Raw genomic sequence first — 27233 nt, forward strand, 5'->3', positions numbered from 1 at the left:
GGCCCTTTTCACGTACCCGAGACGTGAGGCAAGCTTTCGCAGCACGTATAATCGGGCGGGTGGATTTAAACGAGGGCTGCTCAGAGGAATAGCTGCCTTAGGAGCTAATCCTGTGCCCGCTGCTTGTTCCCAGCGGAGGTTTTCAAAGGGAGAGCGCTGCGCTCTCCTGCCTCCCTCCCTTCCCCGGTGAGGGAACAGGGGCGCCCCGGCGCTGCTGACGGGGGCAGGCCCCTCTTCCCCTCACGCCAGGCACGCGGCCCAGCGGGGCGGCCGCGAGGAGCCGGCAGCGCCGGTACCGGGGGCGGGGGGGGGGGAACACGGCGAAGCAGCCGGGGCCGTGTCCCCGCCCGGTGACGCAGCACGCCGCCCGGTTGCCGCGGCGACGCGCGGGGCCTGGCGGGGCCGCGACGCGCTGATGGCGGCGGCGGCGGCGGCAGGGCCGGAGGGGCCCCCGCTGCCCGGCCCGCCGGGGGGCCGCCCGCGGCCCGTGTGCTCGCGGCCCTACTTCCTCGTGCTGATGGTGTTCGCCCACCTCTACGTGCTCAACGTGCTGGGGCTGCTGCTCTTCGTGCACCTCAGCGCCGGGGACGCCGGGGGCTCGCCCGCCGCACCCCCCGTGCCGCCGCCGCCGCCGCCGCCCGCCCGCGCCCTGCCGCGCCTGGAGGGCATCAAGGCAAGGCCGGGGGGACCGGGAGGGGAGAACCGGGGGGGCGGGTAACGGGGCCGCCGCCGCTCACCGCCGCTCTCCCCGCAGGTCGGCCACACGCAGCGGGTGGAGCTGGTGCCCGGCAGGGCCCACGCCGTGCGCACCCTCAGCCTCAAGCCGCTGCTCTTCGGTGAGTACCGGGCACCGGGGCTCCCCGAGGGGCTGGGCCCGCGGGGGGGGGGCGGGTACGGGGCGGGCACCCCCCGAGCTTTGACCCTGGGATTTGGAAGGTTGCTTGAAAGGTGGACGGCGAGGCTGGCTGTAAGCTTCGTTAAAAGGCTGCTGGCTGATGTAAAGGTTAGCGGTTAATTAAAAGGTTGGTGGTTGATTAAAAGGCTGGCCTCCCAGGCGTCGCAGGGTCCCCCTGGCCCACCACCCGTTCGAAGACGAGCACCGAAGAGGACCTCAAAGAAGCCCCTCGGTGTTAGGGAGGGACAGGAGGCGCGCGAGGTTTTGGCAATAAACGGTGGCAAAGCGACGTGGTGCTTCAGTGCCGAGGAGATGAATAATGTCAGAAGTGCTAGACTTAATGTCTTCTGCGTCCTGCTCTAGATTTGTCTTTATTTCTGGCTGCCCTGGCGCACACCCACACAACATCCCTATTTCAGATATTTTAAAGCCGCCTTTACCTTTCTGTGATTCTTGCAGCGGTTGGTAAAGTCTCCCTGATTGATCTCTGTGCTCTGGCAATCTGCTGAGAATATACCAATTAATTTTTGGGGACAAACAATTATGAAGTCCGTATTACTCCAAATTCAGGGAAAACGTGTTGTCTCTGAAAAAGATGATGCTGAGAGTCTTTTAGGTGTTTTGTCAATAATACGAGTTTTCCTCTGATTAAAAATTAACTATACTTGCTGAAAACCTGGCCATAAATCAGATAAGTTTCTTATTAAGGTCCTTTAATGCAACAAGTACCTGTAGGAAATATACAGAGTTCTCTTGTCATTTCTACATAGGTGATACTCCTGGTTTGCAAATTTCTAAGTGGATCTCTGAAAGACATTCATTAAATTGACACGCGAACCCCTCAGAAACTGACACACGAATACCCCTCAGCATTCACGAGATTGTTGTAATGGCCAGACTCAGGATCCGGGGTGATCAGGCTGCTTTTCCTGCTCCTGTTGCCACCTTCTCTGCCCCGCAGGTACTGCTCGTGTAAAAGAGCTGATCCCGACCTGCAAGGAAGGAGCTGAAGCTGATAAAGGCCGGCTGTTCCTGGCAGCAGTAATCCCACAGCCTCTGGTGTGTCACTCTGGCACCTCTGTCAGGTTCTGGGGCAGGCTTTGCCCTCTGAGGTTGGCATCAGGGAAAGCTCAAGGGACAGCGATGGACAGTCAATGTTTTAGATCCCCCACAAGTCTGTTCCCTTTTCTCCTCCGATAGGAGGCCCTTATTTAGAAACCTCGACTTGCAAGACCGCTCTTATCTCCCAGATGAACCTGCCAGGAGCCAGCCCTGGCTTTAAAAGACTTCCAGAGACTTCTCTATCTATGCAAACACCGCCAATCTAAACTAACTTTTAAAAGCTAATTATTGCATTGCTGCTGTTTAAACGAGCGGAGGTGTGGATTTAACGTGGCAGTGTCAGACGAAACCAGGAGTCCCTGGCAAAGAGAGGCTCCTGAATTTCTGGGGGTTTCACTTAACAAGAAGTGTTGCGGCGTGCAAGAGCCAATTTAAGGAAGTAAGTGGCTGGTTTGCGATCTTTGCTTTTAGCAAAGCCGGCTGTAGTGGGACTGCAGGCAGCAGACTCGTTAATGGCTTAATGTGAGCTCCGTGCTTCGGAGCATGGGCCTGGGCACCACCAGGGAACTTGCGGTTTGTTTTTTAAATGTGGGTAAGTCATCTGCATTGAGCCCGAGTGTTTTCACAGAGCTATGCAAAAGTCCCTGCCCTATTTTTTCTCCCCTCTGGCTATGAGACGTCATTTCTAAAGCTTGTAAGTCAGACCATCTGTGCACTTTTTAGTTAGGAAACACTAGTAATCAAATAATCCAGTTAATGGAAAACAAATACCAGACAAAGCCTTTTCAACCTTCGGAGCTTTTACTTGTTCTGTTGTATTTTCAAAATGCAGTCTGTTCGGAGGATGCTGCCCCGGCAGGGACCACCTGGCAGCCGGTTCTGCGGACTGGGCGGCAGTCTGCAAGGCAAGGCAGCAGGGAGGAATAAAAATAGGAAATCTCACTGCGTTTTCCATCTGAGCCTCGGGGAATAGAAGTAATCGCTGCACAAATGTCAGGGCGCAGCTGAATTTCAGTGGGAGCATCGTGAGTGCTAATCTCAGCCCACACCGAATCTGAAGAGGCAATCTCTGCTCGGGCTGTTGGTGTGCTTTACGAGCACAGGGAGGCAATGTGTCTCCACCGAAGCTGGTGGTTCTCTCCGCAACTGAGGCTGCCGACTTCTGCACAGGGAAGGACATATTTATCCCCAAAGCTGTTTTTCTCTGTCATCTCCTTGTTTCAGTCCCAAGTTTAATCCAGTGTAGAAAACTTTCCGCGGACAATGCTTTGTTAGACAGCAGAAATCCAACTTGTTTTCTTGTTTGAGGGGTTGCTGTGTTCTGCTTTGTGGTCTGTCGTGTCGAGCTATGGCTGTGTTCACTGCTGAAAGTAATTACAGTCTTGGGAGAGAGAGTGATCTGCAGAGAGCTTCGTGAGGCTGGGTGTTGCCCCGTTTTCTGTCTTTTCTGCATGCAGAGAGAAGGCCAGGAAGATGTGTAACATTTCTGAGGTGGCAGGGAGAAGATCTGCAAAGAAGGGAGCCTCAGGTTGTGCAGAAATACCTGCTGCTGGGCTGGGGCTCACCTCCGAGCCCCAGGCAAACCGCTGCCGCAAACCAAAGCGGAGCTGTTCCAGCAGCTGAGGTCCCAGCCCTGCTCTGCTCTCTCAAGGCTCTGGTGGGACCTTCAGTAATTCTGCAGTTACCAGGATCTTCTGATCCAAACTGAATTTCTAATGTAAAAAAAAAAGTGTTCCCACTGGAGCAAAAATCCTCATCTCTCTCTGCTGTGTGCCTTTCCTGCCCAAGGAGGGCTGCTTCCTTTTGCCTGTGCAGATGCCTGTGAATGCTCAAGCTGCAAGCTGAAGGGACAGCCTGAAAGACTGCTCGGGAGATGAGGTTCGCATTAATTTTTAAGGGGCCAGGCATTGCTTGGGTGGGTTCCTCTGCCCCTATAATTTACTTCGGGCTGTTCAAAAGTAAAGTATTTGCTCCGTTACATGAAAAGCATCTCTAATCAGTCAGGGAAACTTCAGTATCATTTCTGGACAGAAAGTGAGCCCGCACTCGGGCAAGATCAATGTTATCGGAAGTCCCGGATTGCAGAACCTTGAGAGAGCAGTGTGTTAAGGCTGCGTCCGTGAGCTCTGTCTCAGTAAAACAGTTCTAGGGATCTGTCAGGGATCTGTGGTGAGGCCCTATCTGCTGGCTATGACTGCTTTGAATCGCCTAAAAATACTGTGCATCTCCGGAAGACCGACTGCCAGGAAGAGGAGTTTTCTAGCCGTAGGAAAGGGAGCGGTTTCTCCTTGCTGAAGTCGAGGTTTTCAGACCTTCCTGCCAGCCTGCTCGGGGCAGCGGTGATGTTTCCACCTCCGCACTGCCTGGTGCAGGTTCCTGTTCTTCTTCTGCCAGGCGTAGGCCTTGTTCACTACCACCTTGTCGCTCTGCACCTCTCCGCTGACAACGAAGACCCCTGCGTGAGTGCCTCTCATGATGTTGTGGGCGCAGGTAGCGTCTATGTCCAGCCACTGCTGGAGCCTGCCTGGGATCTCGGTTCGGAGGAGCGGGCCGTGCTTCAGGACCTCCACCTTGGAGGGGTCCAGGTCAAAGTCCGAGACTGTTGTGGTCGTGTTCTTCCTGAGGATTCGGATTTTCACCGCTGGAGGGGGAAAAAGAGCTGTTAGTTCTGTTTACATTTCGTAGCTCTCGGCTACTTAAACAATGCACCAACGCGAAGCTTTCTCGCTGTTCCTGTGGTGTGGTCTCACAGCCATCCAGCCCCATGTAATTGCAGTGAACCTAGAAAAGTTCTCGGCTGTGGTTAGCGTTCCCAGTACTGAACGCTCTTCTTTTCACTCTGCTTTTCTCATGAGTGAAGAAGGCACAGCAGCACCGCGGCCCGGGCAGAAACCCTGCAGGAAGCAGCGGCACAAGCAAGTGGATGCACCAAAGTCCTGGGCTCGTGCAAATCACCAGACTTTTCTCTGAGCTGGGATTTTGGGATGACACGGCTGCCAGCTGCCCAGGAATTTAACTTCGTTTGTAAAGGTTACGTGCCTTAATTCAGAAGAATGTCCTGCAAACTTCAGGCCAGCAAACTGAGCAGATTCAGTTCTGCCACCTGCTTGGGCTGGGAGAGGGAGAGTTGCACTACTGGGACGATGGTATTGAAGTTTGAAATAGCTAACGTGGAGTTTGTGAAGGATTTTATGGGCATCGATTGAAAAGCTGGTCTCTGAGAAAACAGTGCGGTGCTTGTATCTAGCAGACAGGCTGAAAACAAATCAGAGCCCACAGAAAATAAGCAAGACTTCCCCTTCGGTGCTGCACAGATCTGGGTCGTCCTGCTAGTTAACGGGTAAGTCGAGAACTGAAAATCTCTGGGATCTGCTGTAAAAGCTGCAGTTCCTCCAAGTCGTGTTTTTGTGGCCAAGCTGCTTTTTGTGCATGCCGCTACTTGGCTGCTGGAGGCAGCGCCAGCGACTGAGAGGAGAGGAGGAGGAGGAGGAAGAGGAGGAGGAGGAGGAGGAGGTGGGTGCACTCACCGAAGTCGTTGGCGCAGAGGTTTTCCAGGATCTCCCTGGCGGTGCTGGCCTCCTCAAGCTCGCAGTCCTTGCAGCTGGCTCGGGGCACTGCTGCAACAGAAATGTGGTTATACCACCCTTGTCAAACCTCGCTGCAAAAGGCATAAAACAATTTGGCTTTGCAGTTTTGAAACAGTGCTTCCTCTGGAGCGACCCAGTCCCCGAGGGACAGCCTGGGCTGCCGGGATGGAAAAGTTTAAGCTCTCTTTGCCGTGGCTCGGGCGGGCGCTGCTCGCCGGGCTTTGTTTCGGCTTGCGTTTGTTGCTGCTTGTTGCAGCAGCAGTGAAAGTGCTTAACGAACGGCGGCCAGTTGGGATGAAACCGTAAAGCAGTCAGCGTGGCCAGGTTCCACCCGGTGAGGCTGAAAGGAGGCGTCTGCTCTCCCTGTAGTTTCTGCTGAGTTTCCCACCAGTGTTCGTTACTATCTGGGTGCTTTTTGTCTTTCATAGCCTTAAAGATTTTTTTCTTGTGTAGCTCATGTCTGCAGAGGATCGTGCCCCTTTGTGCTGTTTCCTAACGTTTCATGGCCTGAAAAACCTTTCTGCATGTTTGTGAACCCCGGGTGTAGCAGAAACACCAGGGCTGCAGTGTCCCAGCTCGGCTGGAAGCACCCCTTGCCTCCCGGAGGCTGCGCACCGTGCACTCCCGTGTCTTTTACAGAGATTTCTCCCCCCTGCCCCGAGTCCCGCGGGGTCCGATGGCACCCAGGTGACCCGACAAGCACAGCACCCGAGGGAGCGAGCTTCAGTCAGCGCCCTGCTCATTCTCTAGTCACAGGGGAGTTCCCCCAGAGAACAAAATTTCCACTTTTGTTTTAAATACAGCTTACAGCCAGAAGCGTTAGGAGCACAAACAAGGCACAGGGAAAAAGAACGAGAAAAAACCCTTACTTCTCCTGCTGGAGGAGCTTTCGTCCGTGGAGACCGCCGAGATGCACAGCTCGTGGTCTGCAGGAAACTTGTCGCAGTTGAGGATTTCGGGCCAGGGGTAGCCGTAACAAGCCATGACGGGCGCGCAGCTCCTCTTGACGGTCTCGCACAAGCTGCGGCAGGGGTAGATGAGCCTGGGGAGGGAGGCGGGATGGCAGGGCGGGTGGGCTCGCAGCAGCCGGACGGCTCAGCCCCGCCGCCGCGCTGCCTGCCCCACGGGGTTGTGTTGTGCACCGCCACGCCGTGGGGTCTTCGGTGTGCTTGGGGCATGCCAGCCCAGGGAGCAAACAACAAAAGGCTGGTTTTTGGTCATCGGACGGGAATTTTATTCCCCCCCTCAGGAGCGTTCGTGTTTCACGCTCAGAGGGAAGGTCCCTGCTGGGTGATCCCGCGTCCCCTCGCTGCACGGGGCAGTGCTGCCTGAAAGTGGCCACAGTGATCGGATTTCACGTGTTTGCTCTCGGGAGGCGAATGCAGTCGTGCTGCTGGGGCTGAAATACTGGCTACGGCTGAAATAACTCGTAAAAACCTCTTACCTGTCCAAGCAGATCGGGGCAAAGAGGGAGCAGAGGAAAATCCTGGCGTCGGGATGGCACTCCCTGGCCAGCAAGGGCAGCCAGCTGGAAGACTGCTGGATCACTTCAGGCATGGTCTCGTGCTCCAGCAGGTTGGGGATCCTCATCTCGGAGTAGCCGATGTCGTAGCACAGCGCCATGCCCCGCGGGATGGCCGTGCAGCTGGACGACCTCCTCAGGTAGCTCGCCCGGGTCCCCGGGGAGCCCCAGAGCAGCAGGCGCACCAGGAGGCCCGGCAGCCAGCGGCCTCCCCGCCTCGAGGGCTGCCTGCGCCCAGCCGCCTCCATGCTCGGAGCGAGCGGCGCACCCCGGACTGAGCTGCTGCGGGCTGCGGGCTGCCTTTTATAGCCGGCGAGCCACCTCCGTGACGATCCATCCTCATTAAGTGCGGCCCTTTCAGAGCCCTCATGGGGAAGACAATGCTCCAATTTTCGTTTGCCAGCGGCCCCGATTGTTTAGATTTTAGCAGGGGTTTGGCTTAGATCAGCAGGTGTGGAAATGAGGGCAGCCGGGGAGGGGTGAATGACTTGGCCGTGTGTCTTGGGGCCCTCTGTTTGACACCAGTGCGCCAACCCATCCCCTTTCTCTCGCTCCGGGATTAGTCATTATTTCATAAACCCCAATGTTTTCCTCTCTTTTGTTTTTTTGTTTTTTTTTTTTTTGTAAAAGCAATCAAGTGTTGCTCAAAGTCAATTAGGAGGCATTTGTTTAGCTGGATCTATTGTTGAGCGGGCAGGGAGATAGGATGGTCTCGCAGCGAGAAGTTAACTGTTTCGCAGAGCTGAGGAACTAATTTACAGCTGTGGAGAAAGGCTGTTTGCGCTCCGGATTGCCGGCGCTTAGCTGGAAAGCCCCTCACCTTGCAACCTGCCTGGCAGAGAGCACTTCCTGGCTAACACGATTTGTACTTCATTACGAAATCCTATTACCACCGCTGAAGAGAGGGATTGTCCTTCCTCCGGCACGTAATTAAGATTCCAGAAGCCGTCATTATTTTAGCCCACTTTGAGGAAACTGGAAATACTGGGACCGTTGCTTGCCAGCCTGTACGGTTAGCTCTGACCTGGTGCCGTGCCACCGAGCTGATCCCAGCCGGCGGAAGCTCCAGCTCTGAAGCATCCCCTGCTCCGAGGACTCTGTGCTGCCGGTGGCGGAAATTGTTTCCTCAGAGGGTGTTACGGATACAGCCGGCTGCATTGTGTTTCTGGGCCTTCATTTCATTTTCTACAGGGCTAGTTCTGGTTTGTACTTAGCAAGAAGCCAACTGCACAGTGACAGTTGGAGCAGACAGGGTTGAGTTAAGGTCATGGAAGTAATTAACTTTTTTTTTTTCCTTTCCCCCTTTGAAGGATTGCTGCTGTGGCTGGGATATAACGTGTCCTCGGCACACACCTGCAGAAGCTCTGCCGGGCTGCAGTTTAGAGAGCAGGGCTCTGGGTCCAGAAGCACTTAAACCTGTCCTGCTTTGATGGTTGTTCTTTCCCTCTTCAAAAGCCTCAGCAGCTGGGAATGAGGCAGCCGTAGCAGTAACAGGAGCCAGGCAGCGGGATGTCCCCATCCGCGTAACCACGCTGCGGGACGGGACCTCGCAGTGCTGCGCAAGTGTGTGTGCAGTGCACCGTGCAGCTAGAGATCTCTCAGTCATCAGTGGGGGCTTAATTTAAATTCTCTTAATTAAAATTTGCTTGGGATCTGAGAATTGCATGACTGCTGCTGATGTCATGCTGCAAAGTAAAGGCAGTGATACCGGGATGCTGCCTGGGTACGGAGCGTGGCATCCGCAACGTGCAGAGCCTTCCACTTCAATAACACATTTGAAGACCGTTTTTAGTTGGGGATCAAGGGAACGAATTGGAATAAGTCAGGAAGCTGTCTCTTGCTGTTTGAGTTTCACAGAAGAGCAGCGTGGCAGGTTCCCCTGAAAGGCATTCGGTTCTTTGCTGAGTGCTGCCTGCTCCACCTGAGAGCAAGGATGCCTGAAACCCCAGCCATCACCGCCTCCACTGCAAAGACTCGTGGCCTCCCTTCCTGTAGAGCAGTAGTTCCCAGACTGCGCTCCACACATAACCTTTGAAGTGATAATCTGCAGCGATATGCCCGTGTTTGTTCTCTCCTTTGTGCATTGTGCTGGTCTGCAAGAAACTTAAGGGCTTGACCCCAGGGTCCAAACATTTAGGAACTGCTGCTGTAAAAATACCCGCCTCCGCCCTCCGGTGTGTGGCGGGTGCTGTTTTAGAGCTCTTCAGGTAGAAGGGTGGATGTGTTTGAATGTCCCATCCCCCTGACTTGTTAGGAAGTTTCTAAATTTCTGTTTCTTTTTCTCTTTTGGGTGGCCTGCCATTGGTATGGGTCCCACTGTAACAATTCCTCAGTCTCTGTTGCTGCTCACACTTTTCCTGCAGAAATTCCAGACTTCCTAACAGAGGAGGAATGCAAGCTCATCATCCATCTGGCACAGCTGAAGGGGCTGCAGAAGAGCCAGATCCTACCAACGGATGACTATGAAGAAGCCATGGAAATGATAGAGATCAGCCAGATGGACATTTTCAATCTGCTTGACCACAATCAGGATGGGCAGCTGCAGCTCAAAGAGGTAGAGTGGATTTCTTCTTGCTAGGTATCCTCACAAAGTGAATTTGTACTGTTTGTGCAGCCTGTGACAGGGCTGGCTGTGCCTTCCCACAGCTGACAGGACATCAGCAAAGTCTCCCATATTAATGAGCCTGGGAGGGGGATAACGAGCACCCTTGTCCTGTATGGCAGGGTGCATCCGGGCACACTGAAGGATGTCGCTTCCCAGGCACTCCTCTGGAGGTCAGAGCTTGCTGAGGGCTCTCCAAGATGTTGCTTGGAGAGGAAGTGTTTTGTTCTTAGCCCTTATCTCAGAGGAGTAAAAGCATTCAGTTTTATCATCAGCAGTTTTACTTTCCCTTCAAGGGAGAGAGCTCTGTCCCCTTCGCCTTAGGATTGGTTAACTGAGCCTCAGCAGTCATTTGCCATGACCTAAACTGGAAATAACAGTGCAGATCGGCCGCACGGTGTGTGTGGCTGCCGGGTGATTCCCACTCGAAGCTTTCTGCAGTGATGTGCTGACGCCTGGCTGGCTGACACTCGACAGAGGAGAGTCGGCCAGGCCTCAAGCAGGGAAGTTGTAGGGTTGCGTTAGTACAGGAAACCAGTGCCCGTTGGTTGATCCTTGTCTGAATTTCAGGTGTTGACCCATACCCGCCTGGGGAACGGCAGGTGGATGACTCCCGAAAACATCCGAGAAATGTACACTGCAGTCAAGGCCGATCCTGATGGGAACGGTAAGAGCAGCTCCATGGGAATCCCCATGTCCTTGGCGTGCTGGACTCCTGACACTGCCCTGCAGGGAGGAGCAAGAGCCACGTCCCTGGCCAGGCCTGTGGGCTGCGGGCTTTAAGGTGCTCCCTCTGCTCCCTGCCTGTTTGCAGGGAGACTTCAGCAGCTGGCTGAGAGCTCTGCTTCCCTGGCAGGGGAGGGTGGCTTTGGTGGACGTGGGGATCACCTTGATCAGCTTTTGGTGCTCACCCCCTTCCCTGCTGCTGCCAGCTCTCTGTATCCCAAGAGGCCACTTCTGCCCTTTGTTCCCCTGGTCTCCCAAGGGCTCCTGCTGGCCCGGACGTGCACTCTAACCTCTGCTGCTCTAATTAGAGCGTCCTCAATTAAGCAACTCTTCATTTCCTAATCAAATTAAGTGAATGCACAGGCTGTGCATGCTCTCTTCCAGTGACCTGGCATTGAGAGCACCAGAGAGGAGCTTTGGAGTTGAAGCAGTACCCGTGTGAATGCCCAAATATCCGGAAGGCACCCCGTGCCCCGGGCTGGTGGCATTCTTGGCAGGGGCAGGAGCGTATGACTGAGTCGTCAGTGGCTTTTCCACCACTGTGGACACGTACAAATGGAAGGTGCTGTTAAAGGGCTCTTGGCAGGACCTTGTTTCCAGAGTGCCGCTTCCCTCCATTGTTACGCTGGTGCGTGCCACCAAGGGACCAGGTCACAACCTGGATGTGGCACTGCGTCATCAAAGACCACGTGGAGTAAGGGGAAGCAGGGACAGGGAGATGTGAGCAGGATGCTAGAAATAAGACCGGTGGATGATCTCCAGACTCAGCACGCAGCAGTGTATTTGTTGCCTTCACGAGAGGCAGCCTGCTTCTGCTGTCTTCCCACAGGCGTGCTGAGTCTGGAGGAGTTCAAGCAGCTGAATATCCGTGATTTCCACAAGTACATGGGAAGCCAGAAAGTGAAGACGAGCGACTCAGTGCGCAACAGCCAGCACACCTGGCTGTACCAGGGCGAGGGGGCCCACCAGGTCATGAGATCCATACGGCAAAGGTAAGGGCTGAGCAGCCAAGGGGCGGTTGGGTTTGTGTAGGCGAAAGGACCACCTGTGCTGGGAGATGCAGTGGCAGACTTGTTAATATTCACACTTCCTAATTGCGTGAAAATCTGGAGTATAAAGAGCGTTGAACGCGGGCATGAAATGGGGAGAGGAGGTTCTCATTAGAACAAGAATTTGTATTGTCCCCTGGAAAAGGAAAAAGAAAAATCAAACCTTTCAGCATATCCATTCACTTTTGGGAACAGCCTTATAAAACCAAGAAGACTTGGCATTATATGAAATAATTCATTCTAATTAGTAAATGAGCTTACTGGGAGAAACTGCCCCTTTCCAATCCTGTCTGGGTGCCAGTAGTTACTGTCATTTGCTTTAGTTACTCATGCATTTCACTGGAGTCTGTCATAGCTGCTCAGAGCTGACTGAATAATAAGCACGACTTTATCTTGAGAAAACCGAGTTAGTTTACTCGTCTGAGTGCATGGATCTCAGGGCGTCTCACAGCAGATGGGAGAACCTCTTACCTTTCCCTTCACCTCAGACTTGGTACTGGGAGGAGTTGAAACCCAGCTCGCAGGCCAAATCGTTTAGCTGTGGTGAGTTTCAGATAATTGGCTGGAGACTCGTTCTTGCGGTGCTGGTCCTCGCCCAGGACATGGGTGGGTAAAATCTGTCCTCAGGCTTGAAAACGGCCGTTGGCCACTCCTTTTCTTCAGCACATTCCAGAGGGAGAATGGGGTCGCATATTGCCTTAATTAGAGCAGACTGTGGCTGCCACTTTCTCTGTGCCAGCTAGCCGGCGCACTCAGGCACTGGCATATTGCATTTACCCTCTTCGGTTTGCCAGCGTTAGAAAGCCCCCGTGGACCCGCAGGCACGGTGCTGAAAGACGCTGTTACAATCTTCCGTGGGACTGTGTGGTGCCTGGAGGGGCTTTGCCATCCCGACTTGGTGTGGCGTTCCCTTTGCGCCCACCCCGAGGGCTTCACCAGTCCAAATTCTCAGAGCTGTGAGTGTTCTTTGGCAGGTCTCGAGCGGTACCTGCTTGCCTTGGGGATGATCTCAGATGTAAGCAGCGGAAAAACCCCAGAGCCCTCCGTGCCCCTCTGCCCTGGGGGGAGGCTGTTGAAAAGGCAACAGGGAAAGGTGAGTTAGGTGACAAGAATATTCCTAGAGCTAGTCTCTCGTTCACTCTCAGCAGGGGCCCTGTGCTTTGCTAACTGTCCCCGAGGTCTGTAGGTGGTGTGCAGGAGTCCAGAGAAGCGATGAGATGGCACATGAAGGCTCCAGGGACACACAAAGGAGGGATCTTTCTGAGCGAGCAAAGTCTTCATGAGAGCAGTCCTGCTGGAGATGCACCCTTCGTTTTTGTTTTTTTATTAACCTTGACGAGGAGTTTCTGAGCTGATGCTGATGGTCTAACAGATCTGTAAGGACCTAGTTATCTCTTGGCATGCTTCCTGCAGCCCATCCGTCTCTCCGGTCTTTTGGGGAAGGGGGTTTTCTTTCTCTGGATGTACTCGGTGCTTCGGGAGTAGCGGCTGACCAGACCGAAGTTGTCTTCCCCTCACCTGCACTGCTCTCCTCTTCCCAGGGTAATGCGCCTCACTCGCTTGCCCCCCGAGATTGTGGAGCACAGCGAGCCCCTGCAGGTTGTGCGGTACGACCAAGGAGGCCACTACCATGCCCACATGGACAGCGGCCCCGTCTTCCCCGAGACCGCCTGCAGTCACACCAAGCTGGTCGCCAATGAAAGCGCTCCCTTCGAGACCTCGTGCCGGTAAGGCCTGCAGAGCTCAGTGAGGTCTTGAAAAAAACCTTTTCGCAATCTGGAACGTATTAGAGAAGAGGTGTGGAGAGCTGTTTCACCTCACCTCGCTTGGGACTCCTTGGTGGGGCTCACAAATGAGCTCTGGAGATTGCTGGGTTGAAGGGGGAGGTGGGCGAATCCCGTGGGGCCGGCCCAAGGAGCGCAGAGTGGTTCTGCAGGGCTGCTGGACTGTCCCCACCTGAGGCTAGAAATGCACCCTCACCGCCGTGATTTGGGATTTTCTCTGTTGTCCTTGTCTTGTCCTTGGGAAAAAAAATGATGTAAACTGCATGTCTTGTGGTGCCTTGGAGGGACGTATGGTGGAGGGCAGGGTGTGGACAGCCCTGTGCATCTCCTGCTGCAGCCGTGTGCCCTGACAGCCACTGCGCTCTGCCTTACAGGTACGTGACAGTGCTGTTCTACCTGAACAATGTGACCGGGGGAGGAGAAACGGTCTTTCCGATAGCTGACAACAGGACATACGAAGAGATGGTGAGTGAATCTCTCCTACGTGTTACCCCTGGGGATTCTGAGTCCCACTGTGAGCCCCTGGATTCACTGTAGCTGCAGAAGGGGTGCATGAGGTTGGAGGACGTTAGCTTTCACAGCCAGAAAATGGGAAAGCTGTGCTCCACGTGCAGTGTTTTTGCTCAGAGGCAAAGGGAAGAGGTCCAGGGCTTTGGCAGCTGCAGCTCTTCCCCGCTGAGATGCACAAGGGGTGGTCTTCTGACCTTGCTGCCGTAACACAGGTCCTGCTTGCTTGTACCTGGGCAATTTTCCTCAGACGAGGAAAATCTTGATAAAGATTGATCTCAGGATAAATCTTTCCGGGTATGCTGTGCTGCTGTTAGGCAATGCTTTAAGGAACGAGCAACTGCTCAGAAGCAGATCATGGATCTCCAGGGGGCTGAAATCGGCTGTTGCAAATGGGTTGTGAAAGCCCTGTCAGCCTTCAGCTGTTCCTGTCGGGCATTCAAGCAAAGGGCAGGGTGATGGCTGGCAGCAGAGGCAACCCAGTCCGCGCGCTTTGTTCCAGCTCTGTTTACGACACCTTCTCTGTTTTTCGTTTTGTTTTTTTTTTTGGTCAGTCTTTGATCCAGAACGACGTTGACCTGCGAGATACTCGGAAGAACTGTGACAAGGGCAATTTGCGAGTGAAACCTCAGCAAGGCACTGCTGTCTTCTGGTACAACTACCTGTCAGATGGAGAAGGTACAGTTCCCCTTCAAGACTTGGCTCTTGGGGAGGGTAGGACTGCAGGAGGTGACAGCTGTCTTCTGTGGGTTTTGCGGCAGTTGGGAGCTCAGAAGAGAGCCTAAGGGTGGTAGCTGCCTGCTAGTGGGAACTGTAGGGTCTACTTGTCACCAGCTGGCTAGGAGCTTCCTGACTCTGAAAAGCCTTTGTTTATAGGCAGTAGGTCAGTGGCTCCTGATGTCTTTGGGGGACGGGACTAGCTAGCAAACAAAGACCTTGGCTGCACTAGCCATCGCCAGCTGCCTTCCACCCTGCTGTGTGAGCTGAAACTCCTGCTGGAACTTGGTCTGCAATTCAGAGTGTTTCACTGATGTGGTGTTGCCCACAGGGGTGGGGAGGGGAGGCAGACAAAGGCATGGCCATAAGCTCTGCAGCACAGGGAGGCGCAGTCCACCCCGCGCAGGGCTCTGCCGTGCTTGGGGCCGGCTCCTGCTTTGTAGCTCAGCTGCAGGCCAATGATATATCTCCTTGGGGCTGTCTTTCTCACAAAGTGCAGTGCAGTTTTCCCTGACAGCCAGGCTGGGGGATTAACCTCAGTCTTCTAAACTGTTTGGGGAACATGACTCCAGAGCATTTCAACGGTGGGTTTTGAGCACTGGCAGGCAGGAATGTAGCATCCCATGTCTCTTGGGAGCAGCCCAGCTAGAGTTTCCATCTTGAGAAAATCCACAGCGAGGTCACAGGACCACTGTTTGTCCCGTTGGACAACACTATCAACACCATCACTGCCCTGCTAGGAGACCCCTGTTGTATTTTTATGAGTAAATTGTTCCTAAATGGAAAAAGGCTGCAGAAGTCTGCCACAGAAAATCCATGGGATCTCTATTAAGAGAGAGGATTGATTGGAACTGCTGAAACACAATGCATGGTGAGGCCTTGAACCTCTGGCTTCCACAAGCCTTCCAGTGGCAGCGCCCCTCTCTTTGATGCCACCTTCCCCTTTGTGGAAAAGTTGAGAAAAATGGCATCTGTGAAGCAGAACGCAACAACCCCTTGTGGGGAGTGCAGACAGGGAGGCAATGGGCATTTTGCACATAGGGAGCCCACCCTGGAGACCCCCGTGTAGGTGCTAGGATGGGGTTAGGGTGAATGTGGAGGGGCACCACGAGGAGCGACATGAGAAGAGCCAGCTCCTGGCTTGTGGCTCGGTGACTCCTTACAAGTGCTGCGGTTTGGGAGCAGCGTCAGCGTTCACCCGCGCCGCCTCCTAACGGGCGCGTTGCTCCCGCAGGCTGGGTGGGAGAGCTGGACGACTTCGCCCTGCACGGGGGCTGCCTGGTCACGCAGGGCACCAAGTGGATCGCCAACAACTGGATCAACGTCGACCCCAACCGCAGGCGGCAGCAGCGGTTCCAGCAGGAGATGGAGCGCTACGGGGGGGGGCCGGGGGCCGGGGCCGAGAGCCCGGGCGAGTGGACCGTGGACAAGGCCTACGGGGGGGCGCACGTGGAGCTGTAGGCGCGGCGGGCACCGAGCACGTGGCGTTTTCCCGCGCCGGCCGGGGGCGGGGCCTCGCGGCGCGCCAATAAAGCGTGCGGGGGAGGGCGGCGCCTCCCGGCCATGGAGTCGGTGGCGCTGGTGGCGCCGGTAACGGCGCTGGAGTTCGCCGGGGACGTGCTGCTGGCGGGTAAGGGGCCGGGGATGGGCGCCGGGGGCCGGGACCGGGACGGGGCTGGGGACGGGGAGCGGGATGGGGCCGGGGCCGGGGCCGGGGCCGGGGCCGGGGCCCGGGCGGTGGCTGACGCGCTGTCCGGCAGGCACGGGCCCGGAGGTGGCGGCGTTCCTGCTGACCGGCGGCGGCGTGGCGACGGCGGCGGGGCGGCGGAGCGTGCTGCGTGAGGCCAGCGTGCTGGGGCTGCGGGCCGAGCCGGGCGGCGGCGGCGGTGGCGGGGGGGGTTCCGCGGTGCGGGTGGCGGCGTTCGGCGGCCGCTGGCTGGCCGTGCTGGCCGTGCGCCGGGGGCCCGCCGGTACCGGGGGCTCCCCGCGGCTGGCGGCGTGCGGCGGCGGGGCGGCGCGGCAGCTGGGGGAGCGGGTGTGGGAGGCCCGCTGGGCGCCGGGGGGGCGGCTGGCGCTGGCGCTGGGCGGCGGGGCCGTGGCGCTGTACGAGTGGCGGGGCGGCGGGCGCTGGCTGCGGCGGGCGCGGTGCGGCGGGGCCGGGGCGCTGCGCTGCGCCGTGCTGGCGGGGACGGGCTGGGGGCGGCTGGCGCTGGCGGCCGGCACGGCGGCGGGGGCCGTGGTGCTGTGGCGGGCGGCGGAGGCGGAGGAGCCGCGGCGGAGGCTGCGGGGGCACCGGGGCGCGGTGCTGGCGCTGAGCTACGCGGCGCCGCGGGGGCTGCTGGCCTCCGCCTCCGAGGACCGCAGCGTGCGGCTCTGGGCCGTGGGCGAGCTGGGAGGGGGCGGCGAGGCCGCCTGCCTGCTGCTGTGCTACGGGCACGGGGCCAGGGTGGCCGCCGTGGCGCTCCGGGGGCCGAGCCCGGTGAGCGCCGGGGAGGACGGAGCCTGCCTGGAGTGGGGCGGCGGCGGCGGCGTGCGGCGGGCGAGGCGCGGGCACCGCGGGGCCCTGCGAGCCCTGGCCCTGCGCCCCGCCGGGGGGTGCCTCGCCACCGGGGGCGCCGACGGCGGAGCGCGGCTCTGGAGGCCCCGGCGGGAGGCCCCGAGCACGGCGCCGGTGGCGCTGGGGGCCCCGGGGCGGCCGCGGGCCGTGCGGCTGGCGGGGCCCCGGCGGGTGCTGGCGCTGGGCGAGGCGGGCGGGCTGGAGGCGTACGAGGAGGCGGCGGGGCACTGGGTGCCGCTGCTCGGCCCCGCCGCCGCCTGCGGGCCCCGCGGGGTGCTGGCCGTCAGCCCCCTGCCCGGTGGGACCGATGCGCTCTGCGCCCTGGCTGGTGGCCACGGGCATCTCGTCGTCTTCGCCCTCGGCCAGCCCGAGCACGCCGCCAGGCTGAGGCTGTTCGAGGGGGCCGTGCTGGGGCTCAGCTGGGCCCCCCGCCCTGGGCTGCCCTCCGCCACTGCCGCCGCTCTGCTGGCCTCCGGTCCCCACGGGGAGATGCTCTGGATGGACGTCACCTGCTGCCCGGGGCGGGCGCCCTCGGTGCGGCTGATGGGGCGCTACCGGCTGCCCCCCTGCAAGCAGCGCTGGCACACCTGCGCCGCTTTCCTGCCCCAGGGAGGGCTGCTGGTGTGCGGGGACCGCCGGGGCTCCCTCCTCCTCTTCCCCTGCAGCAGCTCCCCGGGGACAGACACAGAGAACACCGGCGCTGCCGACAGAGGTTCCCCGGTTGGTGAGGACTCCGAGAGCGAGTCGGAGCCCTCTTGTTTGTCACACAATGGGGGGCTTCCCCTTGAGGAACCTCTGTCTGTGCTCTTTGGGCTGCACGGGAAGGCGGGGGTCACCTCGGTGACCTGCCACAAGGACTGCATCTACAGCACGGGCCGGGACGGCTGCTACCGCCAGCTGCGCCTGCAGGGCCAGCTGCTGGAGGTCTTGTGGAAGCACAGGCCCTGCAAAGGGCTGCAGTGGATCGAGGAGCTGCGCTTCACCCCCGCCGGGGACCTGCTCGTGCTGGGATTTCACGCCGACAACTTTGTGGTGTGGAGCACCAGGACTGGGGAGAACCTCCACTGCATCCCCTGCGGAGGAGGACACCGCTCCTGGAGCTATTGCAGCAGCCCCTCGGCCGAAACCTTCGCCTACATCAAGAGCGGGGACGTGATGCTCTACAGCAGCGAGGCCGAGCCCTGCGAGCAGCAGGTGCTGCTGGAGTCCCTGCACGGGCGGGAGATCGCCTGCGTGCGGCGCCTGGGGGCGGTGCAGGCACCCGGCCACCGCCCCGTTAACGTCTTCGTCACCGGCAGCGAGGACACCACAGCCTGCGTGCTCACGCTCAGCGAGCGATCCCGCGCAGCCGTGCCCCTCGCCAGGCTCAGCGACCACATCTCCAGCGTGAGGGCGCTGGCGCTGGCCAGCCCTGCGCAGACGGACGCGGCGGGCCTGTCCGCCCTCCTGTTCTCGGCGGGCGGCCGGGCGCAGATCGAGTGCTACCGGCTGCTGTGCGCCGCAGACCTGGCCTCCGAGAGCACGGTGGCCTGCCAGGTCGTCCACGTGGCCTCCCACCGGCTGGACGAGCACTGGGACCGCATGAAAAACAGGCACAAGCTCGTCAAGATGGACCCGGAGACAAGGTGATGCTCAGTGGCTGCCTGAGGCAGATAGAGCTTCAAGGGGCGTTGGGGTTAGGGAAAGGCTCGGTCCTTGGGACCACCGAGGGCCCAGGGCTGTGACCCATGTTGGGCTTGGGCTGCCCTGCTGCGTTCCCTTCCCCCTGGGGCGGCAGGCGTCACCTGGCCGTGGAGCAAGTGTTGTGTGTTTGCCCAGGTACATGGCCCTCGCGGTTGTGCCTGGGACCGCCACCGAGCAGCTGCCGGCACCCTGCAAGTTCCTGGCCGCCGCGTGCAGCGACGGATCCGTCCGGTGAGGAGCCGCTGCCGGGCTCAGCTGCCAGCTCCACGCCAGGAGCAGGGCGGCACCTCGCAGGGGTGCCCCCTTCTCCCAGCGCTGACCCCCACCCCGCTCCACCACAGGCTCTTCGTGCTGCTGGAGGCCCCCCAGAAGCTGGTGCTCGTGGCGGAGTCGTTTCACCACCAGCGCTGCGTGCTGAAGGTGGAGGCGTTCCTGCACGCGGGGGCAGGAGGGGAGAGGTGAGTCCTGAGCACAAGGACAGCACGCGGCACCAGGGCGGTGGGGAGAAGTCTCGTCGAGGCTGGTGGGAAGGGACGGAGCGCTCATCCTTGTGGTGTCTGCGCAGCGTGGCTGGTGGAGGGAAGGGGGAGGTTGCTCCGTCAGGGCAGTGGGGCCGTTCTGCTGGATCCCCTGGGTGGCAGCGGGGACAAGGGGCCTGTCTGTCTGCGCTCTGAGCTGTAGGGTGGTGGCTCAAGTCTCCCTGAACACCTCCCTTTTAGGAGACACCTCCTGTGCAGTGCTGCCACCGATGGCAGTGTCGCCTTCTGGGACATCACCGCCTCCATCGGGGATGCCGTGGATGCCCTGCACTGTGCCGAGGGAGAGGTGCAGCCCCTGGGTGAGTGCAGCCCCGGGCAGCCCCTCTCCTGCCTCCCAGGGGATGTTGCGAGGCCGTCCCAGCAGCTGCTCTGCTCTCTCCAGCCACGGGGAGCCTTCCATCCTAACCAAGCCTATTTTCCTAGCCCTGGGCACCCCGCTGCTCACCGTCATGGCTCACAGCTGCGGCGTGAACAGCCTCCACATCCGAGAGCTGCCAGAGGGACGCTTCCTGGTGGCCAGCGGCAGCGACGACGGCTCCATCCACGTCTGCCTGCTGGAGGTGGCGCTGAGCGCCGACGAGGCTGCACCGGAGCCCCGCCTGCGCATCCTGGAGAGGGTCTCGAGGCCCTGCGCCCACGCTGCCCACGTAACGGGGATCAGGGTGCTGCGGCCGGACCTGGTGCTCTCCGCCTCTGTGGACCAGCGCCTGACCCTGTGGCACCTGGACTGGGGCGGCCTGGAGGCGCTGAGCACCACCTTCTTCCACGTGCCCGACCTGGCTGAGCTGGACTGCTGGGAGGCGGCGGAGGCGGGTGGGGAGCGGCGCTGGTACTGCGTGCTGTGCGGGCAGGGCCTGGAGCTCCTGCGCTGCGCTGCCCTGGGCACCCCGTTACAAGATGATGCCCAGTAAGGGGGGAGGCGTGCAGCAAATCCCGCTCCCAGCTGCACCCGTGCGGTGACACGGGTGTTCTGTCACCTCGGCCCCTGCCCGAGCCTGGAGCTGGGGGGGCTCAGTCCCTCGGGGACAGCACAGCCTCGCCTGGGTGGCTCCAGGCTGGGGGGCTGAGGGGGGAAGGCAGCTGTGGACCGTCCCTGACTGCTCCCCAGGCAATAAAGGAAGAGCAAGGCCACCGGGGCCTGCCCTGCCCAGGAGCATTCTCCTGCCATGGTAAGGGGGTGTCCTTCCAGCCCTGGTCCTAGAGAGGAGGCTGCTCAGGAGGGTGCTGAGCACGGCTCTGCACTGCCCGCACCCCTCCAGGCAGCGCTCAGCAACTCCAGGGCTTGTGCTGGCAGGGGCTGTGCTCTGGGTGCAGTCCCACCGCCCCGACCAGCCTGGGGCTGTGCTCCTGGGGCATCGGGCTGCGTGCAGGCGCTGCTCTGCCCTGCTCCCTGCAGCTGGGCAGCGGTGTGGGAACAGGCAGCAGCACGGCTCTCCTGCCCTGGGCTCAGCCCTGACCCTTCCCCAGTCCCCACACCCACGTACCTCCCGTCCCCTCGGTGCTCACGGCAGGGGCAGACGCGCAGCATTTGTCCAGCGACAACTGTATTGGATGTACCGGGCCAATTGGCCTGTCGGCAGCCCTTGGGCCGCAGGAGCTCTCTGCCAGCAGAGCTGCCCTTCAATAAATGGCTTTGGAGATGGGTGCCTGGTGCTGTGGGTGTGCTGGTCCCCTGCTGCGCCGCCTCCCCTGCTGCGCCCCGGGACGCTGCAGGCTCTCCTCCCCAGCAGGCGGGTGGCCCACGCTGAGCACAGCTACGGGGTGCACATCTAAAACCCTCAGAACGCAGTCTGGGAATGGGGAAGCACCACTACGGGGTTCAGGTGGGCCTGGACTCTCCCTCCGTGGCCCTCAGGCAGCCCCGGGGCCTGTCCTTCCCCTGGCGGTGCTGGTGGCTGTCCCTCCATGGTGCCACTCCTCAGAGGTGGCTCAGATCTGGCTGAGAGGAGGGAGGTGCAGAGTCGCCAGGGCACGGTGGAACAAGTCTCTCACTGCTCCCAGCAGCTGGAGGCGGGCAAACATCTGGTCAAAGAGGTGAGGGAAGGGCTCCTGCAAGGAGAAGGTCAGTGACACGGGGTGGTGGCTGTATTTCCTGACATCGCTGCCTCTTCACCCTGCTTCCGTGTCCCTGAGGGGCTCTGCAGGGCTGTCACTGCTGGCACCCAGCAGCCTGCTGCCAGCGCAGCCACCCCGCAGCTTGGTCCCCACCCTGGGCATGACTACAGGGCTGCAACCCTCCCAACAACCAGCCGGGGCCATGCGACTCACCCCGAGAACGTGGACCCGGTTGTAGTAGGAGCTGAAGTCCATGCTGAGCTGGATCAGGAACTTGCACACCTGCAACACGGAGCTCGTGCTAGTAAAGGGGCCTGGCCAGGCTGCAGCCATCCCGTGGAGCTGTCTGCCCCCCAGGGATCCCCCTCAGCACCCACCCTGTGAACACGGGGCCTCGCCCAGGGGTAGGGCTCTCAGAGCACCTATGGGTGCGCTGGCACGCGGCACTTACTGCCTCGGTGTTAGCTGTGATCCGGTGCCCCTTGCTGGGCGCGGGCAGCTGTGCTGCTTGCTGCAAGACTTCGGGGAAAGGCAGGAGGTAGTTGAAAAGCAGGAGCCATTCTCCCTGCGAAAGGCGTACGCCTGTCAGAGAGGGACGGGAGCAGCCATCCCAGGGAGCTGCGGGCACGCAGGTCTCCGCGGGCCCCATTCCCCTGCACTCACCTCTTCCCGGAGGCAGGAAAAGTTCAGCGTGGCTGCTGGTGGCAGAGGCGGGTACGTTCCTGGAAAGGAAGGGGGGAGACCGCACTTGTGGCCAGAGAAGCCTGCAGGCGCGAGGACCAGCCCCAGGGCAGCTGTTAGGGGAGGGGGCGGCAGGGCGGGCACTCACCCTGCTCCACAGCCCGCAGGTAGGTGTCGAAGAGCGTGGCCAGCCGGGCGCAGTTGTACATCACGAAGGCGCCGCTCTTGGTTCCCTTTGTGGAGATGCTGCTGGCCTCCAGGTCCAGGGTGAGCTGCGGGCAGGGGTGAGCTGCGGGCCGGGCTGTGTGGCGTGGAGCCAGCCCTGTGCCTCCCCCGGGGGAGCGGAGCTGTCCCCACCAGGCAGAACACGAGCAGCAGCGCGCTGAGCACCATGCCCGTACCCTGCGCATCCACTGCTGCACCCCGTGGAAACCCAGCCCCTGCCCGAGCTCAGGGCAGCCAAAGGGTCTGTGCAGTGCCTCCCCTCACCCTGTGCTTTGTGTCCCCCTGCTCCTGCTGCTCCTCCGCCTGCCCCGCTCTGTGCAAACCACGGCACTCGTGGGCGTCCTACCTGGCTGCGGTGCGCGGTGCTCAGCAGCTCAAACCTGATGGCAGCCACCGTCAGGGTGTCAACGACCTCAGTCCAGGCCTCATCTGCAGGAAACGCGGGTGGCATCAGGCACAGCTCGCTGCAGCCCCGGCAGGAAACCTCCGCTGGGGCCGCGGGGCTCTGCTGAGGCTGGGCTGCGGGCTGGGAACCACGGTGCCTCCCCAGCCCCGGCCCCTCAGCCTCTCACCCTCTCACCTTGTGCGAGCTCCCCGTACTTCAGCACGGAGGCGTCGTACATCTGGCGCTTTCGGAGCCTGGGAGGAACACATGCTCAGAGCCACCGCCTCCTTCCAGCGTGCACCCCCAGTCTTCCCCCAGCCTCCAGGCTGCTGGGGCATCAGCCCTGCTGCAGCCAACCAACAGCACACAAAACGTGCCCGTGGGAGGCCAGGGACAGCAGCACTGCTGCTAGCAGGGGTGAAAATGCTGCTGCAGTGGGCCCAGGCTCCGCCTTTTGGCTTTAAAAGGGCTGCCCCCACACCAGGGCCGTCTGCTAATGCAGGGAGGCAGCAGCTCAGCTCCTGTCCCTGCTGCCTGTCCACTGACAGGGCCAGAGCAGCACTGCGAGAGGGGGACACTGAGCCCAGGGAGGGCAAAACAGTTGTTCTCCTTCTTCCCCTGCCCCATCCTGCATCCCCAGTCCTCAAGAAATGGCCCCGGGGCACAGAAAAGCAGAATAGAGGAACCTGGCGTGGCACAGGATTCTCCCTGCACCACCAGGGAGCTCTGCAGGGCCAAACTGACAGCACAAGACTCGTCAGGCTAGCAGCACAATGGGCTCCTTGCTCAGCACCAACTTACTGAAAGTACTGGTCTGCCCCGATGGGGAACGAGGGGTTCGTCACCTTCACTGGCCCACAGACAAGGTGCTTCTGAAAGAGGGAGGAGGACAAAGGCTCAGAGTCAAAGGCTCAGAAGTTCTGCCGAAATGCGGTGCAGGAAGAACCGCGCCTGCAGAGCTGCCAGGGACACCTCTGTTCACATCATGGGAACAGGTGCCACAGGAAAAGGGGAGGCTGCTAAAACACAGCATTGCATTCAGTTAAGAACAGTCCTGTTCTAGCTGTGTCCCTGCAGTTTTCTCCTGTTCTTCCTTCTTTAGTGCTAAAATTCCAAGGGAATGGGTACTGCTCCGCTGCCCAGGCACGAGCAGGGGGGCTGCCAAAGGGAAAGGAACACTTGCAAAGCTGCAAGGCCGGGCCTCAGCATCCACCGCAGAGGCTGAAGACAGGCTGCCTCAGCACAAGGATGCAGGGGGCCACAATGAGGAAGGTGTGAAATTCCTCACCTGCGAAGCTGCGTGGGCTCCTGGATCCAAAATCCTCCAGAGCAGGTCCATCTGCTGCTGCTGGAATTCCTCCTCGCAGCTCACCACGTGCACGACGCTGCAGCGGCTCCCTTGGCCTCCAGCCTGCGGCAGAGCACAGCAGGGAGTTCAAACGCTGCCACGTGACAGAAGGGAATATCTGGAGAGCGGTCGCCAGGCAGCACCGCGGGGTCGCTCACCGTGCACTGCAGAACGGCCTGCTGCAGCTCAGCCAGGGACCGCAGCTTCCCCTCCGTCACTGAAAGGAGGAAGGACACTCAGAGTGGGACAAAGAGCTCATTTCCCACCAGCTGGGTCTGCCCCGGGCTGTCTGTGTTTCTGGCTCAAACCAGATTGAAAGGGAGTAAAAGGAGGAAACTGAATCTAAACGCCCCTTATTCTCTGTAAAAAGAACTGGAAAAAACAGGCAGGCCTTTTGCAGCCTCTCCCCCTGCCGTTACACCAGACACCGTCCACGTGAGGCTCACCTAGGAGGACATCCAGGTTGGGGTCGTAGCCCGCCAAGCCCTGCTGCTCCACGAAGCTCTTTAGGTGCACTTTACAGATGACATCCTCAGGCAGCGAGGCCGCACCTGGCTCACACGCTGTGGCGTAGGGACAGCGGCTGAGCGCTTGCTTGAAGGCCAAGACGGCGTCGGGGCTGGCGGCGCCGCCAGAGGGCCACTCCACGCGGAGCTGCCGCAGGACCTCCAGGCTCCCCTGGTTGCTAACAGCAGGCACCAGGCGGGCGCTGACCCTGCGGGCGAGCACCAAAAGCGTGCCAGCTGTGCGGCAGGGACAGCGCAGGCGGGATGCGGGGGCAGCGAGGCACTCACCCCTGGGCGCGCAGCAGCTGGGCCAGGTGGTCGGCGAGCAGCACGGGGCGCAGGTGGCGGGGCGCCAGGGCGGCGGGGCTGCGCAGGGCCGGGCAGTGCAGCACCACCGCCTCCGGCCCCGGCCCCGCGGCGGGCGGGGGGTCCGGGCCGGGCGGGGGGCCCAGCAGGCGGCGGAAGGCCTCGGGGCGCCGCAGCTGCACGGCCAGCCCCGCCGCCGTCTGCTGGCAGCCCCGCACCGCCAGCACCCCGGGGCCCGACGCTGACGTCACGCCCGCGATGACGTCAGCGGGCACCTGCGGGGCGAGCAGCGCGGGGGTCGGGGCTCCGCACGTGGCGAGGCCACGCCCCCTGGTTGGAGGCCCCGCCCCCCGCCCTCAGCCCTCGGGCCCCGCGGCCTACCCGCGGCCTGCCCGCCCCGCCGCCTACCTGCCCCCCGCTGAAGGCGGCCCTTAGCGCGGCCCGCGGCGCCAGGAAGTCCCGGTGCCGCAGGTTGCGGGCGCTGCTCTCCTTCACCCACAGCGCCGCCGGCCCCCCCAGCGCCGCGTTCAGCGCCCGCAGCGTCGCCGCCACCGCCGGGCGGCACTCGGCCGTCTCCATAGCAGCCTAGCCGCCGCTTTCCGGTGGCGGAGCGGAAGTGACGACACCGAGCCCCCTCGCCCCCGCAGCGGCGCGGCCGCCATGTTGAGCGAGGCGCGCGGCGCGGCCCGGCGGCCATCTTGGGCGCTGCCCGGCGGCCATCTTGGGGGCTGCGAGCGCGGCGGCGCCATGTTGGGTGTGGCGGGCGGTGCGGCGCCGTCATGCTGGGTGTGGCGGGCCACTGCCTTGGGGGGGGCACGGCCCCAGCAGGCCGGGGGGGCCCGGGGAGCTGCGGGCGTTTGGCCCTGCAGCACGGGGATCCCGCGGGGCTGAGCCGGCCCGGCACGGCCTGGCCATGGCGGTGTGGCGGGGAGGGTGCGGGGCCCAGAGGGGAGCCCCCAGGGGAGCCGCAGGCCGCGCTGCGGTGGGCGCCCCGAGCCCTGGGGCTGCCCCTCCCGCACGGCGCCCGCCCAAACCCGGCTGGGGGCGGCAGGAAGCAAAACCGAAAGCGGCCGCGCCGCGTGCCCACACGCTGCCGACATGGAGCCTCCGGGCCTCGCAACCGGGGCGGTGAAACGGGGCGCGGGGCTGCGCACGCCATCGTGTACCCCCCAGCTGCGGCGGGGACCCGCTGCCTGCAGCCCCGCTCCTTATCAGCCCGCCCCAGCAGCGCGGCCTGGCAGGAAGGAGATGGAAGCGACCAGATCGCGCCCTCGTGCTCGTGATTCCATCTGCAGAGCGCGGTTCCTCTGCGGTGGCCGCTCTGCCGAGTGGGGCCCCGCGCTGTGCCACTCGGCACCCCCAGCACTGCCGTCCCTGCAGGAGCGGGTCCCCACCTCATGTCCCCAGCTGCAGCACAGGGCCCGGGGGGGCCGGCAGCGGCTCCCCGCAGGCACCCACCCAGCCCCAGCCTCGCTTCCTGGTGGGGCCGTGCGTCACCCAGGCTGCAGCCCCGTGCCACGGGGCCTGGTTTGTGGGGAGCTGGTATCCAGGAAGCGCCGAAACCCCCATCCGTGGCAGCCGGGAGCGTGTGTGTCCCCCCGCCCTTCCCTCTGTGCTGTGGGGGGGCCGCTCTGCCCGCAGGGCCCAAACCGGTTCCTCCGGGGCTTATGTGCACAGCAGGGCGAGGGCGATGCCGGCAGCGCAGCCCTTTGTTTGGGCGCCCTCAGGAACCCGGCAGCTCCTCCGTGGGCCCTGCAAGTCCAAAACCTGAAGCGGGGGACACAGCCCCCCCCCATGGGGACAGCCCCCCCAGGCAGCCCCCGAGGTGGGGTGCTCCCTGCACCACCCACAGCCAAGAGGTGATCTGAGAATCGCTGCTCACACCAGACCAACTGCTGACTGTCCGCAGGGCAGGAGCCGCCCAGGACCCCCTGCCCGGCTGCCGGGGGGGGGGGGACACGCACGCTGGGCTGATATCCCCCCCCCCCAGAGCCGCTCAATGGGGCCTGTAGGGCAGGGCTGGGGCTGGCTCTGTCCCTCTCCGTCACCGGAGCACCGAGGGGGGCCAGCACATGGCAGCGCCGTCATTTTGCAGCTCCTTGCAGCAGAGGAAAAGGGCTCCTGTGCACACTGTGCAGCCCTGGGGGGGGCTCTCAGAGGTGCCGAAAGAGCTTTGGACAGACACGACATCCCCGATGGCTCTCTGGCTGCGCGCTCAGCGGGAGTGATCGTGTCATTCCAAAGCCGTCTCTCTCTGGGGGCTGGATCCTGCCCGAGCACCGCTCACCCCTGCCGGCACACGGCCTCCTGCCGCCCGTCGACACCCAGGGGGTCGGGGAGAGCCCCACACGGGCTGGCGGTGGCACGAGGCTCATGCAGCATCTCGGGACCCACACGCCACAAAGCAGGTGGCCACGTCTCCACCATGGCCAGGAGCTGGAGGCCACCACCACTCGGCACGCTGGCCCTGGTGGTTCGTCCCCAGGAAGCGAGCCGC

The 27233-nt window shown here is 61.1% G+C and overlaps 4 protein-coding genes across 4 annotated transcripts; 2 read left to right on the forward strand and 2 right to left on the reverse strand.

Moving 5' to 3' along the window:
- Positions 1–400: 400 nt before the first annotated feature.
- P4HTM (prolyl 4-hydroxylase, transmembrane) lies at positions 401–16019 on the forward strand. Its single transcript, XM_067003229.1, has 9 exons — positions 401–673; positions 755–836; positions 9430–9620; positions 10239–10335; positions 11224–11386; positions 12985–13170; positions 13602–13692; positions 14289–14412; positions 15686–16019. Exons 1-9 carry the CDS (start codon positions 416–418, stop codon positions 15910–15912), a joined length of 1419 nt encoding a protein of 472 aa, XP_066859330.1. The 5' UTR covers positions 401–415; the 3' UTR covers positions 15913–16019.
- On the reverse strand, positions 1043–8505 carry LOC106035498 (secreted frizzled-related protein 5-like). Its single transcript, XM_048074228.2, has 4 exons — positions 6989–8505; positions 6414–6586; positions 5485–5571; positions 1043–4598 (listed from the first exon to the last, which is right to left on the reverse strand). The coding sequence occupies exons 1-4, from the start codon at positions 7312–7314 to the stop codon at positions 4264–4266; spliced, it is 921 nt and encodes a 306-aa protein (XP_047930185.1). The 5' UTR covers positions 7315–8505; the 3' UTR covers positions 1043–4263.
- On the forward strand, positions 15976–20870 carry WDR6 (WD repeat domain 6). The gene is made up of 6 exons (XM_067003217.1): positions 15976–16081; positions 16212–18633; positions 18827–18922; positions 19033–19149; positions 19411–19529; positions 19654–20870. Exons 1-6 carry the CDS (start codon positions 16015–16017, stop codon positions 20139–20141), a joined length of 3309 nt encoding a protein of 1102 aa, XP_066859318.1. The 5' UTR covers positions 15976–16014; the 3' UTR covers positions 20142–20870.
- DALRD3 (DALR anticodon binding domain containing 3) lies at positions 20757–26907 on the reverse strand. Its single transcript, XM_048073816.2, has 13 exons — positions 25145–26907; positions 24719–25011; positions 24371–24639; positions 24083–24141; positions 23865–23987; positions 23378–23448; positions 22772–22830; positions 22538–22620; positions 22115–22238; positions 21949–22007; positions 21737–21850; positions 21499–21567; positions 20757–21279 (listed from the first exon to the last, which is right to left on the reverse strand). The coding sequence occupies exons 1-13, from the start codon at positions 25313–25315 to the stop codon at positions 21160–21162; spliced, it is 1614 nt and encodes a 537-aa protein (XP_047929773.1). The 5' UTR covers positions 25316–26907; the 3' UTR covers positions 20757–21159.
- Positions 26908–27233: the final 326 nt, after the last annotated feature.

The sequence above is a fragment of the Anser cygnoides genome, chromosome 10, assembly GCF_040182565.1.
Source record: "Anser cygnoides isolate HZ-2024a breed goose chromosome 10, Taihu_goose_T2T_genome, whole genome shotgun sequence".
NCBI classification, from domain to species: Eukaryota; Metazoa; Chordata; class Aves; order Anseriformes; family Anatidae; genus Anser; species Anser cygnoides.